At 36.5% G+C, this 23531-nt stretch overlaps 1 protein-coding gene across 1 annotated transcript in view; it reads left to right on the forward strand.

Annotated features, from left to right (window-relative positions):
* Positions 1-23531, forward strand: part of brinp2 (BMP/retinoic acid inducible neural specific 2) — a 265854-nt gene that overhangs the window by 28823 nt on the left and 213500 nt on the right. Inside the window, exons 3-6 of the mRNA XM_088598149.1 lie at positions 7618-7808; positions 9684-9865; positions 15726-15831; positions 23266-23502. Of these exons, the coding sequence (XP_088454275.1) occupies positions 7618-7808; positions 9684-9865; positions 15726-15831; positions 23266-23502 (716 nt within the window). The remainder of the gene's footprint in view (positions 1-7617; positions 7809-9683; positions 9866-15725; positions 15832-23265; positions 23503-23531) is intronic.

Below are 23531 nucleotides of genomic sequence, written 5' to 3' on the forward strand. Positions count from 1 at the left end.
TCAGCTTGTTTAAGTGAGATCAGTTATTTTTTAGTTATTACTACATAAAACCAAAATAATGGACACAAATGTGAAAATGTCTAGTATGAATGCTTTCTTTAGTATAATATCAATCTTGTTCTCTACTGTAAGAGCAAGATTGATATTACTGTACATGTGTCGTGTTGGGATTTTTGTATATGTACAGTATGTAATCAATTAACTCCACTCTCCCAAATACCCCTTCCACTGCACTCTGAATCCTGTGATAACTTAAACAAAACCACCACAGCAGATAAGTGATAATCCACAGAGAAGAAGAGAAAACAACCAATGTCTGGTTAAAGGTTTCCCCACAACGACATTTCTTGCACTTTGCTCTGTCATTCAAATGGTCCACCATAGATTTAAAGAAGTCCAAAGCAGGTCATTTTTATTATTGAAGCTTTATGTATGCATTAGGTGAGTTTTATCATTCAAGTTATACTGTATGTATATAATCCTATTTTAGACCACCCATTGTCTATTTCTTGGTAAATAATGAATTTTATGCATTGGGAGTTCTTTCCTTTCGCATGGTTTTGTTAAGTATTGTTTTTTTTCCCTCACCCTCAAGGCTACCCCTTGGGCAAATCCACTAAATAGGTTTTCTTAAACATTTCATGTGTCTGACCTCTTCAAACAGCCCAGAGGAATGATTTTATGCTGATTTTTAATGAAACACATGATGTGGTGAGCCAAGTGGGTTATCTGTGAAGCCAAGGCATCACAACTGACCTATAAAAGATTCTGTAACATTAAAATTAAATTGAGTCACTTATCACCTTTGAAACAGTGAAACAGCTAATGACTACAAGACTTTAAAACCCCCAACTGTGATGAAAAGTTTCCATTTCACTCCTTCCTTCTCAGAAACTCGAATCGTCTCTGAATGTTTCTGAGGTTCAAAAAGGTTTTTTACCATGATATCGCTCCCACTCCATCACATCTTACAGAAGATTGTTGCACTCGATAACCCTAAATTAATCCATCCTTTTTCTGACAGCCTCATCCAACTCAGGGTCACAGGGTAGCTGGAGCCTAGCCTGGCAAGTAATGGGTGAAAGGCAGGATACATCCTGGACTGGACTCCAGTCCATCACAGAGCAGACACGCAGACAGAAACACACACACTCACACCAGGGCCAATTTTATGTACTGGTAGTCAATTAACCTACCAGTACCGTGGGAAGAAACTTTATCACCCAGAGGAAACTCCCGTGAACACTGTAAATGTTCATGCTTCATGATCATTTTAGTAATATTCCCTTTTCTAATGGAAAACTGTGCAGTACTATATTTATTTTCTGTTATTTTTAATTTGGCATATTTATGTTTATTTGAGCACTCTATCAAGTACTGTATACTGTATACAGTATATGGTATGGGTGAGCTTTTTCCCAGTATATGCATTTTCCATAATCTTTGCAGTTCAGGAACCTATCGCCTGTGAATAATGGTACTGTATATTTAAACAGATAATTCAACTGAGGACAAATTCTCATTTCCAATGGTGACCTAGAGAGCATCAATTTATAAAGCAGGATTTTTAGTGGAGCAATATTTTCAGTATCTTCCTCAAGCATATAACGTTACTACTCCACCCTGTTGCCCCACCTAATAAAACGTTGCAAAATACCGTAAAAAATAAAAATACTGCACTAAAGATAGAATGCAGTATAATAAAGCAATATACAGTAATTTCCCAATAATGACTTACAGTACATATGAAATCTTGGGCTGACTTTAATTAGGAAACTAGACAGTTGTTATGCTATTGACAGGTTGCAAAACATTTTCAGGGATCATGATAAATGCTTAACCCATCAATTAATTTCATGAGTATGTAACAGCGCACACAGAGGATGTTTATGAGTTCCTTGCCGGAAAATGTTTAAAAATGACTTTGCCCCTAATTCCTTTGAGGGAGCGCTACATTGAATGAGGTGTTCCCTGGGGCTCTGAGAAAAATCTCACTTGGGGCCAATTGAGTGCTGTGCCCCACAGTGACGCTCACTGAGCAGGCACTGTACGACGCCAGCAGGGGCCCAGCTGAACTCAGACAGGTCCTCCTGTGTACAGTAGCTTAGTAACAGTTGGTTCTGCAGGTGAAAAGCAGAACTGCCTTGACAATATGATTGGAAAACATACGTGCCTTCATCACACTTCTAACATGAGGCATAGTGTGAATTGGACATTCCCAACCAGAGAGGAAAATAGAAACGGGGAATAATAAAAAACAAGAACGTTAAGTGACTGCTATTGCTGTGTGAAAAACATTTTATTTACTTCACTTTGTAAACACGGGGCTGACCAATTTCAAGACTTGATCTATTTTGCTTGATTTTCTTGTTCTCTTTGCTTATACTGCTTCTTTGAACGTTTGGTGTTTAAACGTGTCGGCTTTTAAAAATATCCGATGGTTTGTCATAAAGAAAAAGCCTTTTATTATAATAAATGTTATAGAGATAAAATGTCACAATTCGGATTTCCTGACTACAAGTAAAAATGTTTTTTTTTCTTACTCACTCTTCTAAATAAAATATTCAGATCAGATAAGAAACCTGAAATAATCAGAATTCAGACTTTAATACTATTATTTTATGCTGTTGCATTTGGGTACAGAATAGGACTAACAAGCTTGAATAGTCTCTGATGTCCTCAGCCAATCTGATTTAATTTAAAAGCCACTGGTGCCTGCAAACAATTACATTTTTAACTCTAAGGCAAAATCTTGTTTAAAGATTCATTAAAAATCTTTAATGAATTAGGTCTGTTTTCATTTATTAAAATATAAACCAGTGAAGCCTTCATGTACATAGCAAATGTACAATTATCATAAATATTGACAACCAGCTGAAGATGGAAAACCAAAGCATGGAAGCTTAAAGGAAATTAAACCCTTATTACCTTTTTAAAAAATGCAAACAGGGTAGTCTCTCCAGCACTTAAAAATAAATATGAGGGACTCTAGCACAGTGGCCCCAGAACTTGATATGATTTATGAAGAAGGAGTTAGAGAGGTAGAGGTCATGGCTACAGTAAACGTCACTGTGATCTGACAAGAACTGAAGAATTCGCTGTTGTTAGGATTAGAAATTAAAATTAGGAAATGAGAATTGAAATGTAACAAAACTTTTTTTTTCTATGATAAAATCACCTGCAAAAGGTTGCTGAACTTGGATTTATTCCAAAGAGCTACAGTATGTTGCAACGCTTGCAAATGTTCTTGGGCTTACAGTATAGTCAGTGCTTCTTAAGAAACAAATTAAACAGCTTTTGTTCATTAATTATTCTTTACAATTTTAAATTGTTGTGCAGAACAGTTTTTCTTAGCATTTCTTAGTAGTCTGAAATGTAAGTTCAAAATTGTAAGTGTATTTGATACAGTAATCAATTAAGATGTACTTCATAAGTAATTACATCAAATTTGCATATTTAACCAACATATTATTCAAAACCAAGTGCAGTGATGGAATTCTAATCAGCATGAATTAGAATCTAAATTATTAAGGTTTTCCTCAGTTTCAAGATGGATGAAAGCAAGATTGATTCTTATTCCTAGATATTTTACTCTGTAAATTTGCCAGTTCCATGACAGATATAGTGCCCCAAAGTGCAACACCCATTCAAATACAACAGTGATATGAAACATCTAGATGACATTTTAAGATTATCTGGAAACATCTAGATGATCTACATAAGAGGTCTCGAAACATCATCATACATAAAAAAAAACTTACAAACAAAACTTATAGTTTTGGTTCAATCTGAAATGAGTTTGCTGAAAGCTTCAAAAATCCAAAAGCAGAAAAAGCATAATAATCTTAGTAGGATCCTGTGAACATAAATTTAGAGAAAAACAAAAATTCCCTTTTTCCTTCATCATTTTAACCTTGTGAATAAATAATTTCTGAAATCAGGGGCTACATTGTGAAATCTTCCTTTTCTCTCTTTATTTATCATTTTTTGATTTGCTAAAAATAGATGACTAATTAAAACTTGCCATGCTAAATCCTTATTGTACAGATTTATTAATTTTTCAAACTTCTTAGTTTTAAAAAATGTGTCAGTTGAAATGAATGTAGATATAATTTATAACATTTTTAATCTAAATCCCTGGTATGTGGTTAGAACTAAAGAGATAAATTGAAAATCTCAAGACCATTGCAACTTTATAATCATTTTTCCCAGTAACATTATTATTTACAGTCAGGATAACTCCATCCCCCATGTGCCTGGAGGCAGAAAACTAGAAAATCTAATTATTGTATTAAAGGCTGTGACTAGCAATGTGCAATTAACAGGATTCATTTTGTTCTAATTAAGAATCCGAGACTTAGCTCAGAAACTTTGAGGAAAGTAACAGCTCTGTGCCGCTGGCTTAGCGATACAATACATGATGCCATTGAGTTAAACTGTGTAATTTACAGGAACAAAAGCTGTGCTTATAAAATCGCTTTCTCTTTATTGTTTTTTAGCTTAATGATATGTTCAGCTATACCACTGCACCTCCTTATGAGAAAATACTTTACTAACCCAATTATTTTTAGTTGGAAGGTCATAATACACTTTTTCTGCTGAGTATAGACTATATGGTAGAATGCACAGCCAGCAATATACAATAGGAACTGTGGAACTTGCACAAGCCAATATTTTCATTCATATTCTTAGCTTCATCAACCTAAACCTGCATAAAATAAGTATTTCATCTGGGATACTTTAATGTATAAATAATTGATCAGTAATTTTATATTTTCAGCATAGCAAGCAACAATGATAAGTTTTCATTGATTTTCAGATTTTACACTACCTGCCATCTGTGAAGCATTTTTTATAGATATAATAGTGTCCAAATGCACAGGAGAATGCATACAGGACCAGACAAAAACAGTATAAATCTCAGTAGGACTGGCTTGAGGTATTACAAATGTAATAGATATTTGCAGGGATAAATGGATTAAATCTATCCAGAAGATGCCTGCATTTATCATGATTTTCACTTCATAAGGTTCGTCTATGTCTTAAAAAGTTCGTTTTAATAACACGATCAAGATGAGACATCGAAGCCTGGGGATATGTATATAACCTACAACAACAGAAGCCTTAAAATAGAAAGAGCACACAAGCAGTGCAGTTAGTCAGGTCCTATTCAGAGTGGAGTGCCCTGCATTGCAAAACCATTTTTTTCCAATCCAAACATATTGAAACCCTGCAGAGTTTCAGGTACGATCCTCTTGTATTTAAGCTCCTAATTAATTCCATCTATCATCATTAGCAGCAGAAGGGACAGCCTCTGTTTCTTCTAATTAACTTTGTAAAACCATCTTGGAACGCCAAGACAACAGCTAATTTGAAAAAAATGAAAGGATATGCAACCTCCTCCTTTTTCTCTGATTTTTCAGAGTCAATTTGAGAGGCCTTCTGACTGCCTGCAGTTCATGCTTGCTTGATCAGCCCACCCAAATCAATTTACTAATTATCAGCTGAATAGTAGTGGCATCATTGTTCTTTTCTGACTGCAGGAATATTTGGTACTAAGGTTCTTTGTCTATTGGGACACAAAGAATAATCCTAATTTCACACTGGCTATATATAGTATATATAGATAGTGTAAAATACAGTGCATACTACATATACAGTACTATATTTTTTCCTAACAAAATATTAGAGAATATCTCAGATAGCTGATTTTTCAACATTCAGGAGTGAATACAGGTGCAAGAATGCAGAATCAACTAGTTGTTCACAGATGTCTGTGGAGATAAAGGTCTACTTAGCCAATAGCAATTGAAACATCTCTGTATGAGATAAAGGTAACTAAAACTAAAGTCTAAGACTTTTGTGCCCAATAGAACTGAGTGTGAGGCAACCCATGAAATCACACATTAGCCAGGTCTGCTGTTGCCTGCAACCCTAGCAATAATACATTTTGTAATGTCATGCACATCAGTCTTCCTTCCCATATCAAACATACTCGGTAAATACTTTGAAGTACAGTACTGCTGTGTTACATTTCTGAGCAGTTGTGGGCAGTACTGAGCAGTACTGTTATACAGTATGTACTTGTACATTCCCACTGCATTGGACATGATGGGTTACTGTTTGATACTGTATAAACAGCATACAGCATGCATGCTTACTGTACTTCTGTATAGTATTGTTAAATTTTAAGACAACAGTTGTAATAAATTATGGGTCATCTGTTATAAATTAGGGTGTTTTAGAAATGTTTTTTTTTGGCCCAGTGTGATGGCAATGTGGCAATGAGAAGGCACATACTGTACCTAAATAGGCAAATTAATATTTAGAATAACTATAAACTATAGTTAGTTACACCAAGTGTTGTTTAAAAAAAAATACATACTGTACAATGACTGCAAGTCCTGGAGTCCAGGTCTCATACAGTCCAAAACTATCTTCACCCAAGATGGACCCTAACCTTTGTGCAAAATGAGGAGATAACGCTGATTGTTATACAACAAAAGGCCCTGCAAAGGACAGACTACTCTCTTTAACTGGTGCGAAAATTCTAAGAACTCTAAATGGAGGTTTCTCTAAATAAGATAATGCACCCCGGAGATAAAAGCTCTGCCTGACTGGCACTTAAACAAAAAGGCAAAAAACACAACAGAATTTTTTCCTTCAGTTTACTACCTGTCTCTTCTTCTTCTCAAAATACCTGTTAGGTCTCAGTCCTCAAAGAACAGGCCAGAAGCTGGAGCTCTGGTCCTTTTGAAGACGGATCTCACTCACAATGTCTTGCTTCTTGAACTCCAGAGGATGAGAGAGAGTTACTAAGCTGGTCTTCCTGGATCAGCCATTCACCTCTTAGCTTGTATTTTTATTACCTTGTTTGTGCATCAGGTCCCTACCTAATTCAATCTGTACCTCCCACTCCAAGGAAAGATGTTCAGTATATGTGACTAGGAAGTATCAACTCCAATTTTCTGCTCCTAGTTCCCTAGAAACTTAAGTTTTAGATCATACAGTATATATCATATTTCAGTTATGAACACAATAAACAGCCTTCAAGCTTCCCAGTTCTCATGACTTAGTCAACAGGCAGGCTACCCCTACAAACCCCTGTAATCTAAATTTAATCCTAGTTACTGGTCTGTAATGACTAAATGAGGCAAAATGTTAAATGACTGAGATAGTCCATGTTGGTATAACTAGTATACCCCTTAGTTCATAACAGTATATACAGTACGGTATACTCTCTAGTCATGTGGTTGAAGATGACTCCTTGCTGGATCCTTCCTTTCAGTTCAATATAACACTTATACACAGACATTACACTACATCATGGATACAAATGTGTAACTTATTTCCCGTTAAATATTGCAAATACAAAGTATACAGATGTTATGCACAAATGTTAAATTGCCGTATACAATGATAATGTCTTAAAATAACGTGTTCTAGAATTACACAAAAAGCGCAAGCTGTTCTTAAAACAGTTCGCAATTATATTCTTAGGTTCTAATCTAATGAAGAAACAAGGAAACAATTCCTGACTAACTGTACAGACTTTGTATACAAATACAAATGCAAAAAAAGAACTAATGTAAGTGTGACTTATGTATTTTGTTGCAGGGAGTTCAGTCACTGGAAAGTAAATAGCTTGGCTACAGAACGACGGGACTTTTTAAAGGCATCCCTGCCCTTGGCCCCTGAGTTCTTCCGCAATCTTCGGCTCCTGGGTCGCCGGCCGAGTCTTCAACAGATCAACGAAAACTTGATCAAGAAATATGGGACACACTTCTTAGTGTCTGCGACACTCGGAGGTAAGCACGGACCGAACATCTGTCTGCGCACACGAGGTCATTTTGCAGCGCTGGCTTCTATTCAACACACTCGTAGAACACGTTGCTGTACCATGGGATGTGTGAGATACCAGACGTCAATCAGGTGTCAATCCTTAAGGTGACAGTCAGTCTGCCAGAGATGTCTGAGTAAAGAAGCCAAGCAGCACCCTCTGCCTTCACAGTTATGGTATATACTTCCTTTAAGAAAAGATAAATTAATCAAAATAATTTAAAAATACAACCACTTTATACAATAACCAAGTCAGAGCATAAAGAGAATTAATGGCATATAAATGCAGTGACCTTCCTCATACGGCATAGCATTTAGACACATGAGGGATATAACATTTATTTATGCAAATGTGTACATGTGCATATCCTTACTGAGTACCACGATATTAATATGCTGTGTAGAAACTGACCCTTTTTTAATGACCTGAACAATTTCACCATCAAGGTTATTTCCAAAGGTATTTCTATGCAGCAGTAACATTGAAACTAGTGATTGTGAAAGACAAATGATTTTAACAATCAGCTTTTTCGTTTTTGCAAATACAAACTGAAAGTGATTTTCCACAATTAAACATAACCCTGGGCCCAGAAGTACACCACACAGGTAAACAACATGATGCTTTTGTTTTATGAATAAACTACAATGTATTTATTTTTACTTTGTAGTTTGATGTTATCATCAGATATACAGTATCATCATAAACAGTCCTCTGATTTCAGGAGTCTACAAGATAAAACGGACAAATAAATACAACTAAAGAAAGATGGTCACATGTAGTCTTTTCTGTCACACTGAATTAACTATTTTACACAGTGTTGATGTTGGCTTCTCTACAAACCATTTGTTTGGTAAAGCTTATATCAGACGTGAGGACAGAGGATGCCTGAAACAGACCTGAACAAACTGACTGTGGCTAAATAATTAAAAACATGTTTAATAAAATAATGGGTCTATCTGTTGAGAATTACAACCTTTAAGAATTAAAACAGGAGCAAATGAAAACTGTAAAATGTAAATGTAAAATGAATCACTTTTTCTGTAAGAGCAGCAGTTTTAAAGGTAAAGCTCTCTTCCCTCTGGACTTTATAATCAATTGGACAAACAGACTTTGTATGGTTGAGCAAATGTTCACTGCAATGCTTACAGAACGGTGCAGCTGTGATCTAGATACTAATTATCATGTCATGGTTGGTAGGAACATGGACTAAAATTGTAAAATATTATAAGAGTGCTATGAATGCTGCACCAACGTAATAATGAACTCAAAATAATTAACATTTTCAATGAAACAGAGGTGTTACACATTACATGCTGTACATAATTATTAGGCACAAGCAAAATATTAGACCAGATGAGATACAGCCTTCAAGGGCAAAATTAATATGCTTTTATTGAACTAAGTGCATGTCCTCAGAGAGGAGAGCAAGATCTTAACAAGAAAGTGATACATAAATGTTTCTTTGTCTTATCAAATGATATCATCCTCTTGCATTTTGACTAATTTGTCAGGACAAGTAATATGAATATTAATACCATACAACACTTGAGTCTTTTTCATTGGATGTAGAAAGAATCTATGTTGTCTTGGTAGAACCTGCATCAAGCAGTTGAATACTACAGCAATTTTCTTGTTGTCCCCAAATAGAGAAAAATAACTCATCTCATACTTGATTTAAGAAATTGTCATTCAACACAGCAATGGAGAAAACAAAACCTACAGAGAATGGAAGCATGAATCTCTTGTTTCCTCAGAGAAGTGTACAGCTGCAGAAGAGCCACACTTGTCAAAATGCATAGATTTTCATTACCTTAATTCTTGCGATGTATTGGTTTGTCTGTAGGAGAAGAGTCCCTCACTATATTTTTGGATAAGCAGAAGCTAAGTAAGAAGGCAGAGGGCAATGGAAACAGCTCAGCAGTGTCTCTGGAAGTCCTTCATCAGCTGGCTGCCTCATATTTTACTGACAGAGAGAGCACTCTGCGAAGATTGCACCATCTCCAGATAGCAACATCAGCCATCAAGGTAACTAGTGCAGATCCCAGTTATCACAGATACTTTCTGTGAGTCACAAAAAGCTTAGGAATGAATCCTTATACTACAGTAGAGTGCATCAAAAAATCAGACTAAGTGCAAAACCTAATCTATTGTTTGGGTGGAAAAGTAAGAAAAAAATATTCCTTTGAGTAGACAGTCACAGTGAATGTCTTCCATTTATTTTATGCGTAGCCCACTTGATTTATTCCAAAGTTTTTTTTTACGTTTGAAAGGTTGAGTCTTCAAAGATTTGTTCCCTTGCCAGGAATTGAAACCTTGAGGCATTCACTCTTTCAGATTCCATTCTGTTCTACAAGTTTTAAATCAGAAATTTTCCCCCAATCAAAAACATTTTTTGTGTAAAACATAAGTAGAGGGTCTTGCATTAAAAACCACATCCATACATATCACATACTTTTATAATGCCATTTTATAGTGATAGGGAATGACACAAATGACTACCAGATCAGTATAGCTATGATATAAAATACCAGTGAATGAAATGTATAAATTCCTTTGTGTACTAGATGTTGCATGAGAGGTGGCATGATAGAATGAATAGTAATATATTAAAATATACATCAATAATAATGCAAAATGAACAAACGCTTTCCCAAATTCCTCCTACACATTTTGCTCGGAGAGGTTGAACTTCAGTTCTGAATATCACAAGCAACTATAACGGTGTATGCAGTGGATGTCTATTTTTTTTTTTATTTAATTTACCTGTTCACAAATTGTTGTTCCTCATAGAGCTTTTCTAACATCTTGAATGTTATGGGGATGCTTAGGGCTTAGGGCTGCTCTTAGGACATCAGGATTAAACTAAAGGAGCTGTAATCGGACCCCAATAAGGTGTAAAAAATACTACTGAGGTTTTAAGAAATGAAAGCTACAAAGGCCGAAATGCATGTTTGCATACTTTTTTACAGTCAATATCCTGGCATGGGAGTCAAAAACAAAAACCAGCTTGCAGCTTTAAAAGGTGTCGATGGGACAGTAGGTGGCCTATTTTTTCTGGAACATAATTTTTAAACCAGTTCTCCAGTATGGTAACCGTGTATGGGGGACAGTATGCAGTCCTTCATAAGAGGTCTGCACTCTGTCTACTTGGTCATGAAAAGTCTCATGCCAGTGTTTGTAAGAGAAGGGGTGTTAACATCAGTGCCCTGGCTACATTTCACTTTGGGTTCTAGCCCAATCTAGCCACCCTAACCTTTTCCCCTTAAATTAAGTAGTAAAACAATTTTCTTCATCTGTATAGAAGGTCTGCTGGCACAAAATGGCTGCCACATGTCACCCATGAAGTAGGTTTCCACTGTATATGTGATGTGCTTTTGGATCCTTTGAGCTGAAAGTGCTATACAAATGCAAGCAATTACTAAAAAAGACATTTAACAATGCAACCTTTCAACACCAACTGTCTGCTGATAAATTTGTTTTGGTAAAACAGACAAATGGACATTGGTCACAGAGAATTAGGCGAAGATTAACTTTAGAAAATCTATCAGGTGGCATTATAGCAAAGCTTATCTTTGACCTTGTGTATTTAATGCCATTATCTTTAGTCTGCTGTACAACTGCTAGCACTGACATTTCATCCTGATCTTTTGGCTTTACATTAATTTTCCAAAATGCCCAAGAGCATCGCACATGTTCGGAACCCAAGTGTACTTTTGTACAGATGAGGTAGAACATCAAACAACTTAAATTTAATTTTACAGCAATGTACAGCGGTTATTGGCATTGAAAAAAGTACCTCAGCACTGTGCCTTTGGCGTTGTATCCTGAAACCAAAACCAGTTGCTAGCCTACATATTAAAGTGCCATTTAAAAAGATGAAGACACAAAATGCTGTTGCATGAGTAGAACTCATTACTAAAAAAAGGAAAGTGTATCAAAGTTGACAGACTACTGAAGCAGGACAATGCACACATTTCAAATTTACAGAGAGGTATTAAAATGCAACAAATGCCATCGTTGCATTGTTGCATTGATTTTCTTTAAGTATAGAGTATATTTGAAGCAGAAAGAAGAGCAGTGTTTTTAATAAGAGGATCCATTTAGAATCCATCTTTAAATATACTGTATGAAAAACTGAATGGTGCAATTACATTTCTTTTAGCTAGCTTTAATACAAAGAAACTTGGCAAATTAAACAATTGAAGACAAACATATATGTGTTTTCTGTACTTTTTACCCAGCGGCAAGAAATTTAGCGGCGTATTATTTAGAAAGTGTGGGTGGTATACTCTCTTTTCTTATTGCCTCAAAACATATGGGCCCTGCAGCAGTGAGAGCAGATACTTGGAGAACACATTAAGTATTTAGCCCTGACAGAAAACCGGGTTTCATGAAAACAATCTTTAAAATGTGTGCATTTATGAATAAAACAAAACTTCTGGTCACAGACTAACCACAACACAAATGCCTTTTAAACTCTGCAATGGCAGACACTAGCATTAATAGCCTCACCAGTTTTAGAAAGGCTTGCGAGTCCCTGGGTCAAAGTAAATTTAGCATGGACCACTGTCTGACAGGAGTAACGAAGACTCTGAAATGGAGGGCACGCCATGATATCAATTTTAAATGGCAGTTTTTTGAAGGCAGTGAAAGTGATGAAACGTGTTTTCATAAATAAGCCAGCATTGCCGAGATAATCATCTACCGTCTATCTAAAAACTTTCCACAGAACACCTTCAGTAGCAAAAGTTCACCTTTCTATATACAGTACGTACTCTGCACAAGTGGCTCTCTGTAGCCAAGACAACAGAAAGTATTGTATAAATAACATCTACCTGTCAAGTCAAATGAAGCTCTATCAAGAGGAACTTTTTAGACTGTGCCACACATCCATCCATTTTCTAACCGCTGCTGCCAATTTAGAGTCATGGGGGAGCTGGAGCCTTCAAGCTGGCAAGCAATGGGCACAATGCAGGGTACTCTCTGGAAGGGATGCCACTCACACCAGGACTCCTTTTTCCAGAAGCCATTTATCCTACGTATGGTTTTGGAATGTGGGAGGAAATTGGAGCACCAGGAGGAAACCCACGTGAACTCATGGAGAACGTATAAACTCGAAGTAAATAGCACCATACTGTAGGTCCGGAAATTGAACCCAGGGCCCCAGTAAATGTAAATGTATTAAATTTCCAAAAACAAAGGCATTTGGTAATGCATTGGGCTATAAAGATCAATACCTGACGTGTTGCCAAGGGCAATGCCAAAAGAGGAACTAGACTAAATTTGAAAAAATGTTATTTTTTTTCATCTGATAGGAATTATCCATGATAAAAATGAAGGTATTTCCCAAAGTCTTCCTTAAAATACAAGAATAACAAAATTGATATATTAAGAAAAATCCATTACGTTAACAGTGAACTTGTTGTGTTTCCTTCTAATGTGCTGTTACATTCATCAATTTTGGAGATACAATTGCAATAAAATGAAAATTCAACGATAGATTTATGTCATTTTTGGTTCATTTGCTTATTATATACAGTATGTGTTTATTTTTTACACCAAAGCAAACCTATGACAGAAACTTTTAGCTTTGTGTTCACTCAAACATATCCTTGTCTGATATTATATTAATTTGAATATGACAAAATAGTAATAATGCTAAATTACGACCTACTGTATATAGAGCTTTCCTCCAAAAAGATCCCAAAGAAATTTACTTTAAAAAGACAATAAAACAAGATTTAAAATGTAAAGAGCTCAGAATGTCATTTACAATTACAGCCATCTTGTCGTCAAAGATTGGTGTAAAAATGATATCAAGTTGTTAATGTCAATTAATGATGTTAATCAATTATCAAATAATTCCAGCACAAAAAAAAACAAAGTTTAACATCATACATGCTTTAGAAAATAAAATCACTTCATAATGCTCTCAACATCAACAGAGATACAGATGCACTATGAAACATAGTATAAATGTAGCTACTGTACAATGAGCCACAAGCTTATTTTCACAGAAGGCTTCAAATTACATCTCCAATTTTGTTAGGTCATGTAACTATAACATCTCTCATTTGTCAGTGAGCCTGTTAGAAAAAGTGATGTTGTCACTCTTGGAACCTGTATAGCATTACATTTTTTTTGCAGTGGTGTACCTGGACTTTCAGTGGAGCAGAATTCTCTGCTGTCTGGAGGTTGGCACTGGGGAGGCTTAGCATTCGGATGGGGGCAAAGCCATACTTGTCATAAAATCATTTTATTAGTATATACTGTACAGTATGAATGATCCTTTTAAGCAATTCTTAGTGGAATGTCTGTTTTTTTTTTTACCTTAACCCCATGCCTTTCTCCTCCAAGCCTGGTCTGGAGCTGCCAGTCTTGTGTGTCTAGCAATACAACAACAACCCTGCTGCTCAGTGAGACTACCAGTGGATCATGAATTTTGGGGGCAAACCCACTTGCTGAGCAAGAGGCAGCTGAGATCCAGGAGAACTGCGGGCAGCATGCTGGCAGCACTGTGGTGCTGCACGCAGGCAGAGGTTCAAAGCCACAGGCCGGATGGTGGTGTAGCAAGCAAAGCAAAGATCGCAGCTGGGAAGATGCAGTTGTCTGTGGAGCTGCAGGCGCGCCACAGTGGGGGAGACTGGCGAAAGCAATGAGGGCAAAACAAGTGGGAGGGTCAGGCAGGCAAGAAGTGGTAGCACTGGAAGAAAGTTCTGGAATCGGGCAATCAGGTTGTACACAGGGAGACGTAATCAAAGCCAAGGAGAGATCCAGGAGTCGTGTTCGAGAGAACAAAGTGAGATCGGGGATCCACACCAAGGCACAGGAAGTGAAACAGCTATGGACTGGGGAGAACAAAGCCTGAGGGACTTGGAGACAGAACTCTATAATGGAGCCCAGAGCAGTCTGAGCAGTACTTAAATATCTCCCACAATCACCCGGACAGGCAAGATAGCAATTGCCTCCAGGTCATCTAGGTCTCCTGTTAGCTGCCATGGCAACCAGTGGTGGGTGGAGCAGGGGCCGGTTGCCACGCCAATGCTAGCTCACCCCACAGAGCAGCAGCCAGGGCGGGCATGACGGGTCCAAGCTGATTCTGCCATGTCTGCCTCCGCACGGCCCCAGGGCCTACAGGAGGGTGCACAGTGGATTGGAGGCGTGAATAGTCTTTCATTGCCTGTGCCACAAGTGCTCAGGGCTCTCTGGCTACGTCAATCGAAGGACGCCCAGGCCCACTCCAGTTCACTCAGGCCCGGCACCTGCCCAATTACCCAGAACAGGTTGGGGTTCCAGGCAGGCAACTAATGAGCTCAAATTCGAACCAGTGCTGTATGGACTACAGGGCTCAGGATCTGCTTTTAACAAGTGAAAGCACTTAGGAGCCTGTTGGTAAAACATCCTGGATCAATTTGATGATTCGACGTACACATTTGTTGCACAGCATTTTTGTTCCCCAGAGATCGCAGCAGTAAAAGCTTATACCGGTGTCCACTGTGTAATATTTTGGAAGAAAACAAATACAAGTTGGGCTCTTTATCGGATTTTTTTGGTCTTTTTTCAAGAAACCCTAAGCGTGTTGAATACACACTGAAAGAAGGCCTAGTTAAACGTTAATTAAAATATTTTATCATCAAACTGTTGCACCACATAATTTGATTAAATGCTTTTTGCATTCTCTAGGATCTATTTTAACCATTGATGGGGGTTTGAAAATAAAAAGCTTTTGGCGTCTGTGTATTGACAAAGCTTATTACAAAAGCCATTTTTTTACAAGCAATTGCTCTGTGCTTTAATTTTGTGTGTCCCGGTGGAAAACTGTACAAACAGGTGGACAATTTACCAGTAATAAGCCATTAAAAAATACCTCTTTATTGTTTCCTAGGTAACCGAAACCAGGACTGGGCCTCTTGGATGCAGTAACTATGACAGCCTAGATTCAGTCAGTTCAGTCTTAGTGCACAGCCCTGAAAACAAAATCCACTTGAAAGGTATGTCAAATTTTTCATCCTTTTTCTCCCTGGTCCTCATTTGTAAGTCCTCGGTGGAACATGTCATGTGTTCTACAGCCATTTCTCATTTTAAAAAGATCAATAAAAACATATTTACAAAATAAGGCATCCATAAAGGAATAGAGGTTTAACAATAAAACCTCAAAAGCTAATTCCGAACCAATATTAGTATCAATTACCCTGTACTTAACAGTCCTGAGAATTAAAATTAAAATGGGAAGCTGTTACTCAGAGAGCAACACAGACAATTTTACCACAAAATGTAAACAGTATATCCAGTTAAGTAGTTATTGGTCAGTAGGTTTTTTGTGAATTCAAATGAGCTTTTCTGAAGATATGAAACATTGTTGTTGGTTTTTATTTTGAAAAGGTAAAGCACAACACATTGCCACACAGTAGTTTTTTTAGTGTGAACTCTGCTGTGTGACAGGCACTATACACAATTTACTTGTCAGATGATAAAGTGTCTGTAATTCTGCTAATTTAATGTGGCTTTTGAAGCATAGTCAGTGCTGCATTCTTAATTATAATGTCAAAATTTAATATATAAATGTTGCAAAACAGCATAGTTATTGTTTTCTGTATTAAAAAAAAAACTGTTTAACTATTAACTATATACTATAAACTATATAACAAACTATTTCTCTTGATCCTAAAGGGTGTGTCAAGGAGTATCTCATGCACTTGTTTTTATGGGATTGTATGCCATTGATTTTTTTTAATGTCAATAATAGCCCTATTTACATTTTGATCAATACAAATCTAATATTAAAATATAGTAATAATATCTATAATTAATAAATTAATGTGCACAAAGTGTGATACTTTCCCTTGCTTTCCATTTCTGAGTCTCCAATCTCAGGGTTATAGCAAAGTTTGAAACTGCCTGTGCGTCAAAGCAGATCGAACAACAAGAAAAATGGCTATTTCCACCAATTTGAAATCTTGGCACAAAGCTTTTCTGATGAATAATAATACAATGAAAATTTAAAGTGGGTTGGCCAGTGTGATATGCAGTCCTTTCAGAATCCCTGACCATAGCCTTGGCACCTTTGGTTGTCAGGGAAAATACTTTCTTAAATTCTGCTTTCCTCAAATGATTAAGAAATGTCTTATATTTTCGGCTGTAGTTGTACCTGCATGCATGGATTTTAGGCAGCACAGCTCTTCTCAGTTTCCATCTAAATCACAGAACTGTATCTCACAAGAATTGCTAGTCGTGGTACAGTACGTCATTAACAGCATATCCATGCTCCCACAAACACAAACGGCACAGTCTTTATGTTGAACAAATCCATAGTCATCTCTCCAAAAGTGGCTGAAATGAGCAAACGTCTAATTTTGCGACCGCCAATTTGTCCAAAATGTTTGACTTTACACTTATGTGAAAAATGTTATCAGCGGAACGGATTGTAAACTTTCCTGTGAAAACAACAGGCTAGCCTCACGAAAAATAATGCAGTAAGTAAACCAGATGAATCGTTTTTTCCTCTGCCAAAGAACTTTCACTGGGTAGCGTGTTGTAAAGAATTACAGAAGTCAAGCAAAAGTTTTTTTTAACTTAAGTTCTTCGCACGGCTTATAAGACTTTTATTGCACATGCCATTAAAAATCCCTCTGCGTGCCAGTAATGGCATGCTGTAGGCTGCCGACACCTGCCCTAGTAGGTATTGCGCTTCTGTGCTGGAAAAAGTTGTCCCAGCACAAATTCTCCATTGCTTCCTGAAAAGGACTTTGGGATCCTTTAGGGATAAGAACACTATACTGTACAAATGCTAAGGAATTATCATTGTTGTACCAAAGCTTTTATGACTCATGTACTTAAGCAAACCTCTATTCAGAAACAAATGTTTCAGTGTGTCTTTGCGATCCAACTTTTACTGGAACAGAAATGTTTAAGCCAAGTTCCTAATTCATGATACTCATCATTTATTGAATGTCTATTTCCCCAAGATTATTGCAACAAGCTTCTAGGCAGCTTACCAGCTTGTTCTCTGTCCAAACTCACACTTTGTATGAATTCTGCTGTTCAAGCATTGGCTGGAATACACTCCACTGGCACATCACTCGAATCTTGCGAAAGCTTCACTGCCTACTCATATTGCTTAGGGGTGCCCTGAAGACACTACTGATAACGTCTACAATAATGTATGGTTCAGCTCCCCATTACCTTTCTGATATTCAGAGAGGCTGTTCCAAATCACCCATATGCTAGGCTACTGCTGGACTTCTAACCTTCACTAGGATTCAATTTAAGAGACTGAGGACCTGAATCTCCATGTGGGCACCTGGTAATTCATTTATAGTGTATTGGACATTTTGCTTCCAGGGAAAATAGGGACCATGGGTGTCTAAGTTTTCTCCTTGATTATGAAATTCCCCTTTGGAATCTATTTGTTTTTCAGAGTTTAAACCATTAAACCAGGTAAAAGACCTCTGCTACAATTCAACTGCTCTCCTGAAGCACGTTTTGTACCATTGTTGTCATTGTACTACCTTACTTATCTGCAGAACACAAACACAAATTAAAATGTGAACTTTCGTATTTCCCATATTTTATTTCTAGCTGCTGACAGTTTCATTGCTGGAGCTATTAAAATCATTCCAAACTTCATGTCGTTTACATTAATTGTAGTAAACCATCCGCAAGCAATTACAAACTAAAGAACAGGCTGGAAGGAAAGCGAAAACCAAACCAAGCGTACAGTATGATTTAATTAATTGAACACTGTAAAACGACATACACTATAGATCCAACACAAACAAATGATTTCTAAGTGTAAAAAGATTACAGCTGGTATGCAGTTTTGTCACATCCCCATCAAAGATATTGAATTTGACAACACCAGTTCAGACTGGAGGTTTGTAAGGTTCACAGCTGACAATGAAATAACTTTTGAAGATGCATCTTTTTTGTTTTAAGGGGTATTTAGTAAATAGGAGAGTTTTTATTAAGCATATCATTTAAACATTTTTGTTTTACTTCATCTGAAAAAAATGTTTTAGTTCATATTTTACTATATAGACACAATATAATGTAATTATTGGGGAACCGTTTGGCAACATAATCAAACACATAAGATGTTTTTAAATGTTGGTTTACCTTTGACTTTCTGTTGTAATGCCAAAGCACATCCAGCTGGGAACCCTTGCAAAAAATAGAACATCCTGAATTATTAAATTGTGTTGATTCTCATAGCAATTCAGTGACAAACATGAAAACCTGTTATTTACAGTACATGACTATGCTGCAAGACTGCCAAGGCCAGTCCTATATACAGTAAATATTGTAGATGTTAAAGTAAGGTAAAAATAGGTTTATATACCTTTGCTTAAAACAACAGGTAATACAGTATCAACAATATGAGAAGGACACAAAGACAGAACAGTACATATCAGTATGTGCCAGAGTTTCAAGATAATGTAATATCATTCAGTTGTTATTCATAAAAGGGAAATAATTGCTTCAGAAACATTCAATTACTGTATTTATTCAATTCTCTTCAAAAGAGTTCAGGAATTGATTTTATTCCCAGAATATTAAATTAACAAAAACATCAAACTGAATTTTGAATGTCCTCTGTGATTTGGATTTACGGTGAACAGTAATTCTTTAGTCTGTAGTATAAAATGGTACTTTCTTTGACACCCTTCTTTGAGTGATTCTGCAGCCTAACTTTAAATTGTTGTCCCCGTAGGACACTTCTGTTCATTTTTTTCCCTTTTTGACTGAACAGTGCTTCCTGCTTCTATAGTATGGATGTCCTAGATTTGTGTCGGACTCATTATCACTACCACCTTTTAATTTCATTGACAACTCTGCAAACGCCAGAACAAATAACTGCGTAAGAAGACGAAACTAAACGAAAAGTGGGGAAAAGAGATAATTTTAAATAACTCGAGGACGCCAGAAAAACTCATTTTAAGTACTCAAACCAATGTATATCAATGAACGTGCTGGAAACGCCTGCAGTAGAAATGTCGCTTGAAGCCAAAGCATCAAGACAATGAGGAAGGAAAAATCTGCATAAAATGTTTTGCCTCTAGCTGTTCCTGATTACATGCCCCACTTGTGCCAATTTCCTCTGCCTTCCTTAGGTCTGACATTTAAATTTTCAACCTACTTGCTAGTGCCCTCTCCTGAAGAAAGACCCCCTGCCATTAAAGAGGCTGTAACTACTTTAATGAGTCTGATGAATGCCTGCACCTCTGAGCACTTGTGCTGATAGGTGCCGAGCATCTTAATCTATTTACCTAATTTAAAATTTTCAGACACACAGATCAGCCCATCATCTAAACAGGGAGAGGAGAGAGAAGCTCTAAAAGTATTACTCATGCAGACATCTTAATATGCTGAAAATAGGAGCATTATTACTAATGCAAATTATTAGACCCTGTAATCCTATAGAAAAGACAAGATGCAAATTCTCCCCTGAATTAATCAGTCAGATTTGATTTAACCTTGCCTCTGGAATGACAAGAGGAGTCTGCCTTTTCCTCTCCTATCTCATGTCTGTTTTGTAGTTTAAAAAATGAGGACATATTCAAGTGTTTGTACCTGTGCCCAATGGAAACAAATCTGACACAGGCTCTCTTGTTACATGTTCTGTCTAAGTTAAAAGACAAGAACAATGTTTGAATATTAATTCTGATTGAAGAAATATATAAAACATGGCACACAACATTCCAGGACAAGAGCAGACTTCATTAGAAAAGCCCTGGACCATATCTTGGATAAATTAGACAATAATCAGATTCAGAGTTCTCTGAATTTCTGAAAGGAACCATTAAAAAGATACTTGATGTCTCTTATGAAAAAAACAACTATGTGAATTTTAAATTATATTAAATAAAAATGTTACTATTTTTATAGTAAAATAGTATAGTAAAGTAGACGACAGTAAAATATGCTATGACCAATCCTTTTATATTTTACACTACGTGCCATGCCTGTAACTACATACTGTAGCACAGAGCAAATTTTCTAGACCTTACAGCAAATTAGAGTTTGAAAGTATCATCCCATGCTAGCTGGCTACATCACCTCTCAATAATCAGAACTGCTGCATCTGCTTAAGTCCTAAAAACAGAGTGAATAGTACAACAGTATTTGTTATGAATGTTCTCCAGGGAAAGAGCAGGTAATTTCATTTGTAAACTCCTGTTGTTTGAATGAATGAATAACAACTGAAATCGCCGTTATCTAATTAGATGTTTGAGTCTTCTGCTACTAAAAGAACTTCCTCTGTTTAAGTGGTCTCTGCGGCTCTGTGATTAAACACACTGACCCTCTTCATTTGATTTTTTTTCTCATTTGTTAATTGTTATCTCATTATTAGGTCATTATGGCTTTTTGCTGCAGCTCCAACAAACAATGCAGTGAAAATTTCAAATACATTCCATGAATTGCCAGCTGGGGGGATGTCACTGTAGTGGTGTTGCTGGAAGACACAACAAAATTAGCAGATGTTACTTTCTGCAAGAAAAGTCCACACATTTGTAGAAAACAATTTACAAACCCATTCTTGTGAAAATAATGGTCGGGAGATAGAACCCAGATGACGTGAAGCAGCTGTCTGACCTTTACCCTTTTTAGAGGAAGCAAAAAACAAAACCAAATTGTTCCAAAATAAACCAACAATTTACCCACGGAAATAACCTACAGTATGCTACTTTCCAGTTTATAGCCTTGCTTAAAATTTATTTTCCTATTTCTAACCCTAAAACTTTGAAAGGAAGAGTTCAGTTCACAGCAGCATAGTTTCATAGTTTCTAACCAATTTTGTCTTTATGCCTGTATGCCACTGTAAATTAAAATGAAAGGTGAAATCTTGAAAAAAAAAATGAATATCAACAATGCTGCTATCCCTGAATTAGACATTTTCTAATATAATGTCTAGACAGCTAACTGAAAAAGGATCAGGTGAGTCATCAATAGAATGGAATAAGTAGAAAAAATATTGATTATCATTATTGTTTTTATAACTATAATGAATTTCTCTTTTGGACCACTCCAAGTATAAATTAAACATGTTAATTCTTGCCAGTTTTCTAGGGACATACAAATTGCCATATATGCATTGGAGCTTTTACCTAAATCAACCAATTAGCCTCAGAAGCTTTCTAGTCCACTTTACAATAAATGAACCAGGATGATGGTGATGGACTTTACCTTTGTATACCTGTACATGTGCCAAGAGTTCAAAAATCCCTTTAGAAAAAGAAAGGTTGAGCACACTTTGCTACCAAATTGAGCATTAACGCCACCAAAACTTTTGTAACTCTGTCTCATTATATTTCTTATATAAGAAGTAAAGCTACAAACAAGGCTACTTAGCTCACATACTTTAGCTCGGTAATTTGGCTGCAAGTGACTAATACATCTGAGGATTCATAACATTATCCAGAGTATCAGCTTCAATAATATGGCTATGTACTGTAGAGTTTGCACCCAACTCCCACAACGCTTTATGTAAAGCAGTTTATCCTCTGGTTAGTGTTTCACTGTTGATTCTGAAAGTCCAGGGTTAATTACCTGTCCTTATAAGAACAGCACAATGAAAAATGTACCTACAGTATCTTCATTACAGATGCTTTTCTTTTCATAAAGAAACCACAAGAATGGTATTCACACAATTCATATCATCATTGCCAACACATTCACAGTGAGTATTGCTTAGTAAATGATGAGAATGTACAGTAAATTTTAACATTTTATATAACAGTAGAATGGTGTTTAGCACTCAGCTCCATATCTAAAAAGATTACTGCCTCTGCATAAATTCATTAGAAACACCAGCTATTTTTAAACAACCTGATGGAAAGTTTTTCCTTGAAAATTAGTAGAAATGACAAAACGATATACTGTATAAAAGCACTAAAGGCTTCAGCCTAGATGCCAGTACTTTCAAGAGGAAGAGCTAATACTTTACATAAAACTAATGACAGATGTATTCCCCTCCTTGAGTTTAAACCAGAAAAAAATCAAAACGACATGTGTAAATACAATTTGAAGATATACAGTATACATCAATAATATGAACCACATTGAAAAAGCAGATTAATGAATGAATTAATGATTGTTTCCTCACTAGAGGTTATATACAGTAGTGTTGTCTTGTTTGTGTGTTTTATATTGCTGTATTATTGAGGTATGTGTGGCTTATGAAGGACCCATGCCCACTAGATAGGTTTTTAGTGACTTTTCTTACACAGGAAATGGAAACACATTCTCCATACTGTATATAATTCAGTATTCTAAGCTAATGTTAATGCACCTCTATGAGACCTTTCACCTGAGAAAGTGAATCGTTGGTTACGTTGAACATATTTGGGAAAATAGCAGGAGAGGTTTGAAAACAATATTTAACACCTTGTGCGGAGAATGATTTTGAACTCGGTTCTCATTTCTAGGTCTCCAGGAAGTTCTGCCCGAGTTCCTGCGGACTCGTTTTGTGGAAGCCGCACTTAGCTATGTTGCCTGTAACTCCGAGGGAGAGCTCCTCTGTCACAACAATGACTGCTGGTGCCGATGCACCAATAAGTTCCCAGATTGCAATTGTCCTTCTGCAGATATCAAAGCAATGGAGGAAAATCTACGGAAAATCAAAGACACCTGGGCCAACATCAACACAGAATTTGAGGAATCAGGTAGGTATCTGTGAACGTCTCTTTTAGTA

Source organism: Lepisosteus platostomus, chromosome 11 (assembly GCF_059453375.1).
Source record: "Lepisosteus platostomus isolate fLepPlt1 chromosome 11, fLepPlt1.hap1, whole genome shotgun sequence".
NCBI lineage: Eukaryota > Metazoa > Chordata > Actinopteri > Semionotiformes > Lepisosteidae > Lepisosteus > Lepisosteus platostomus.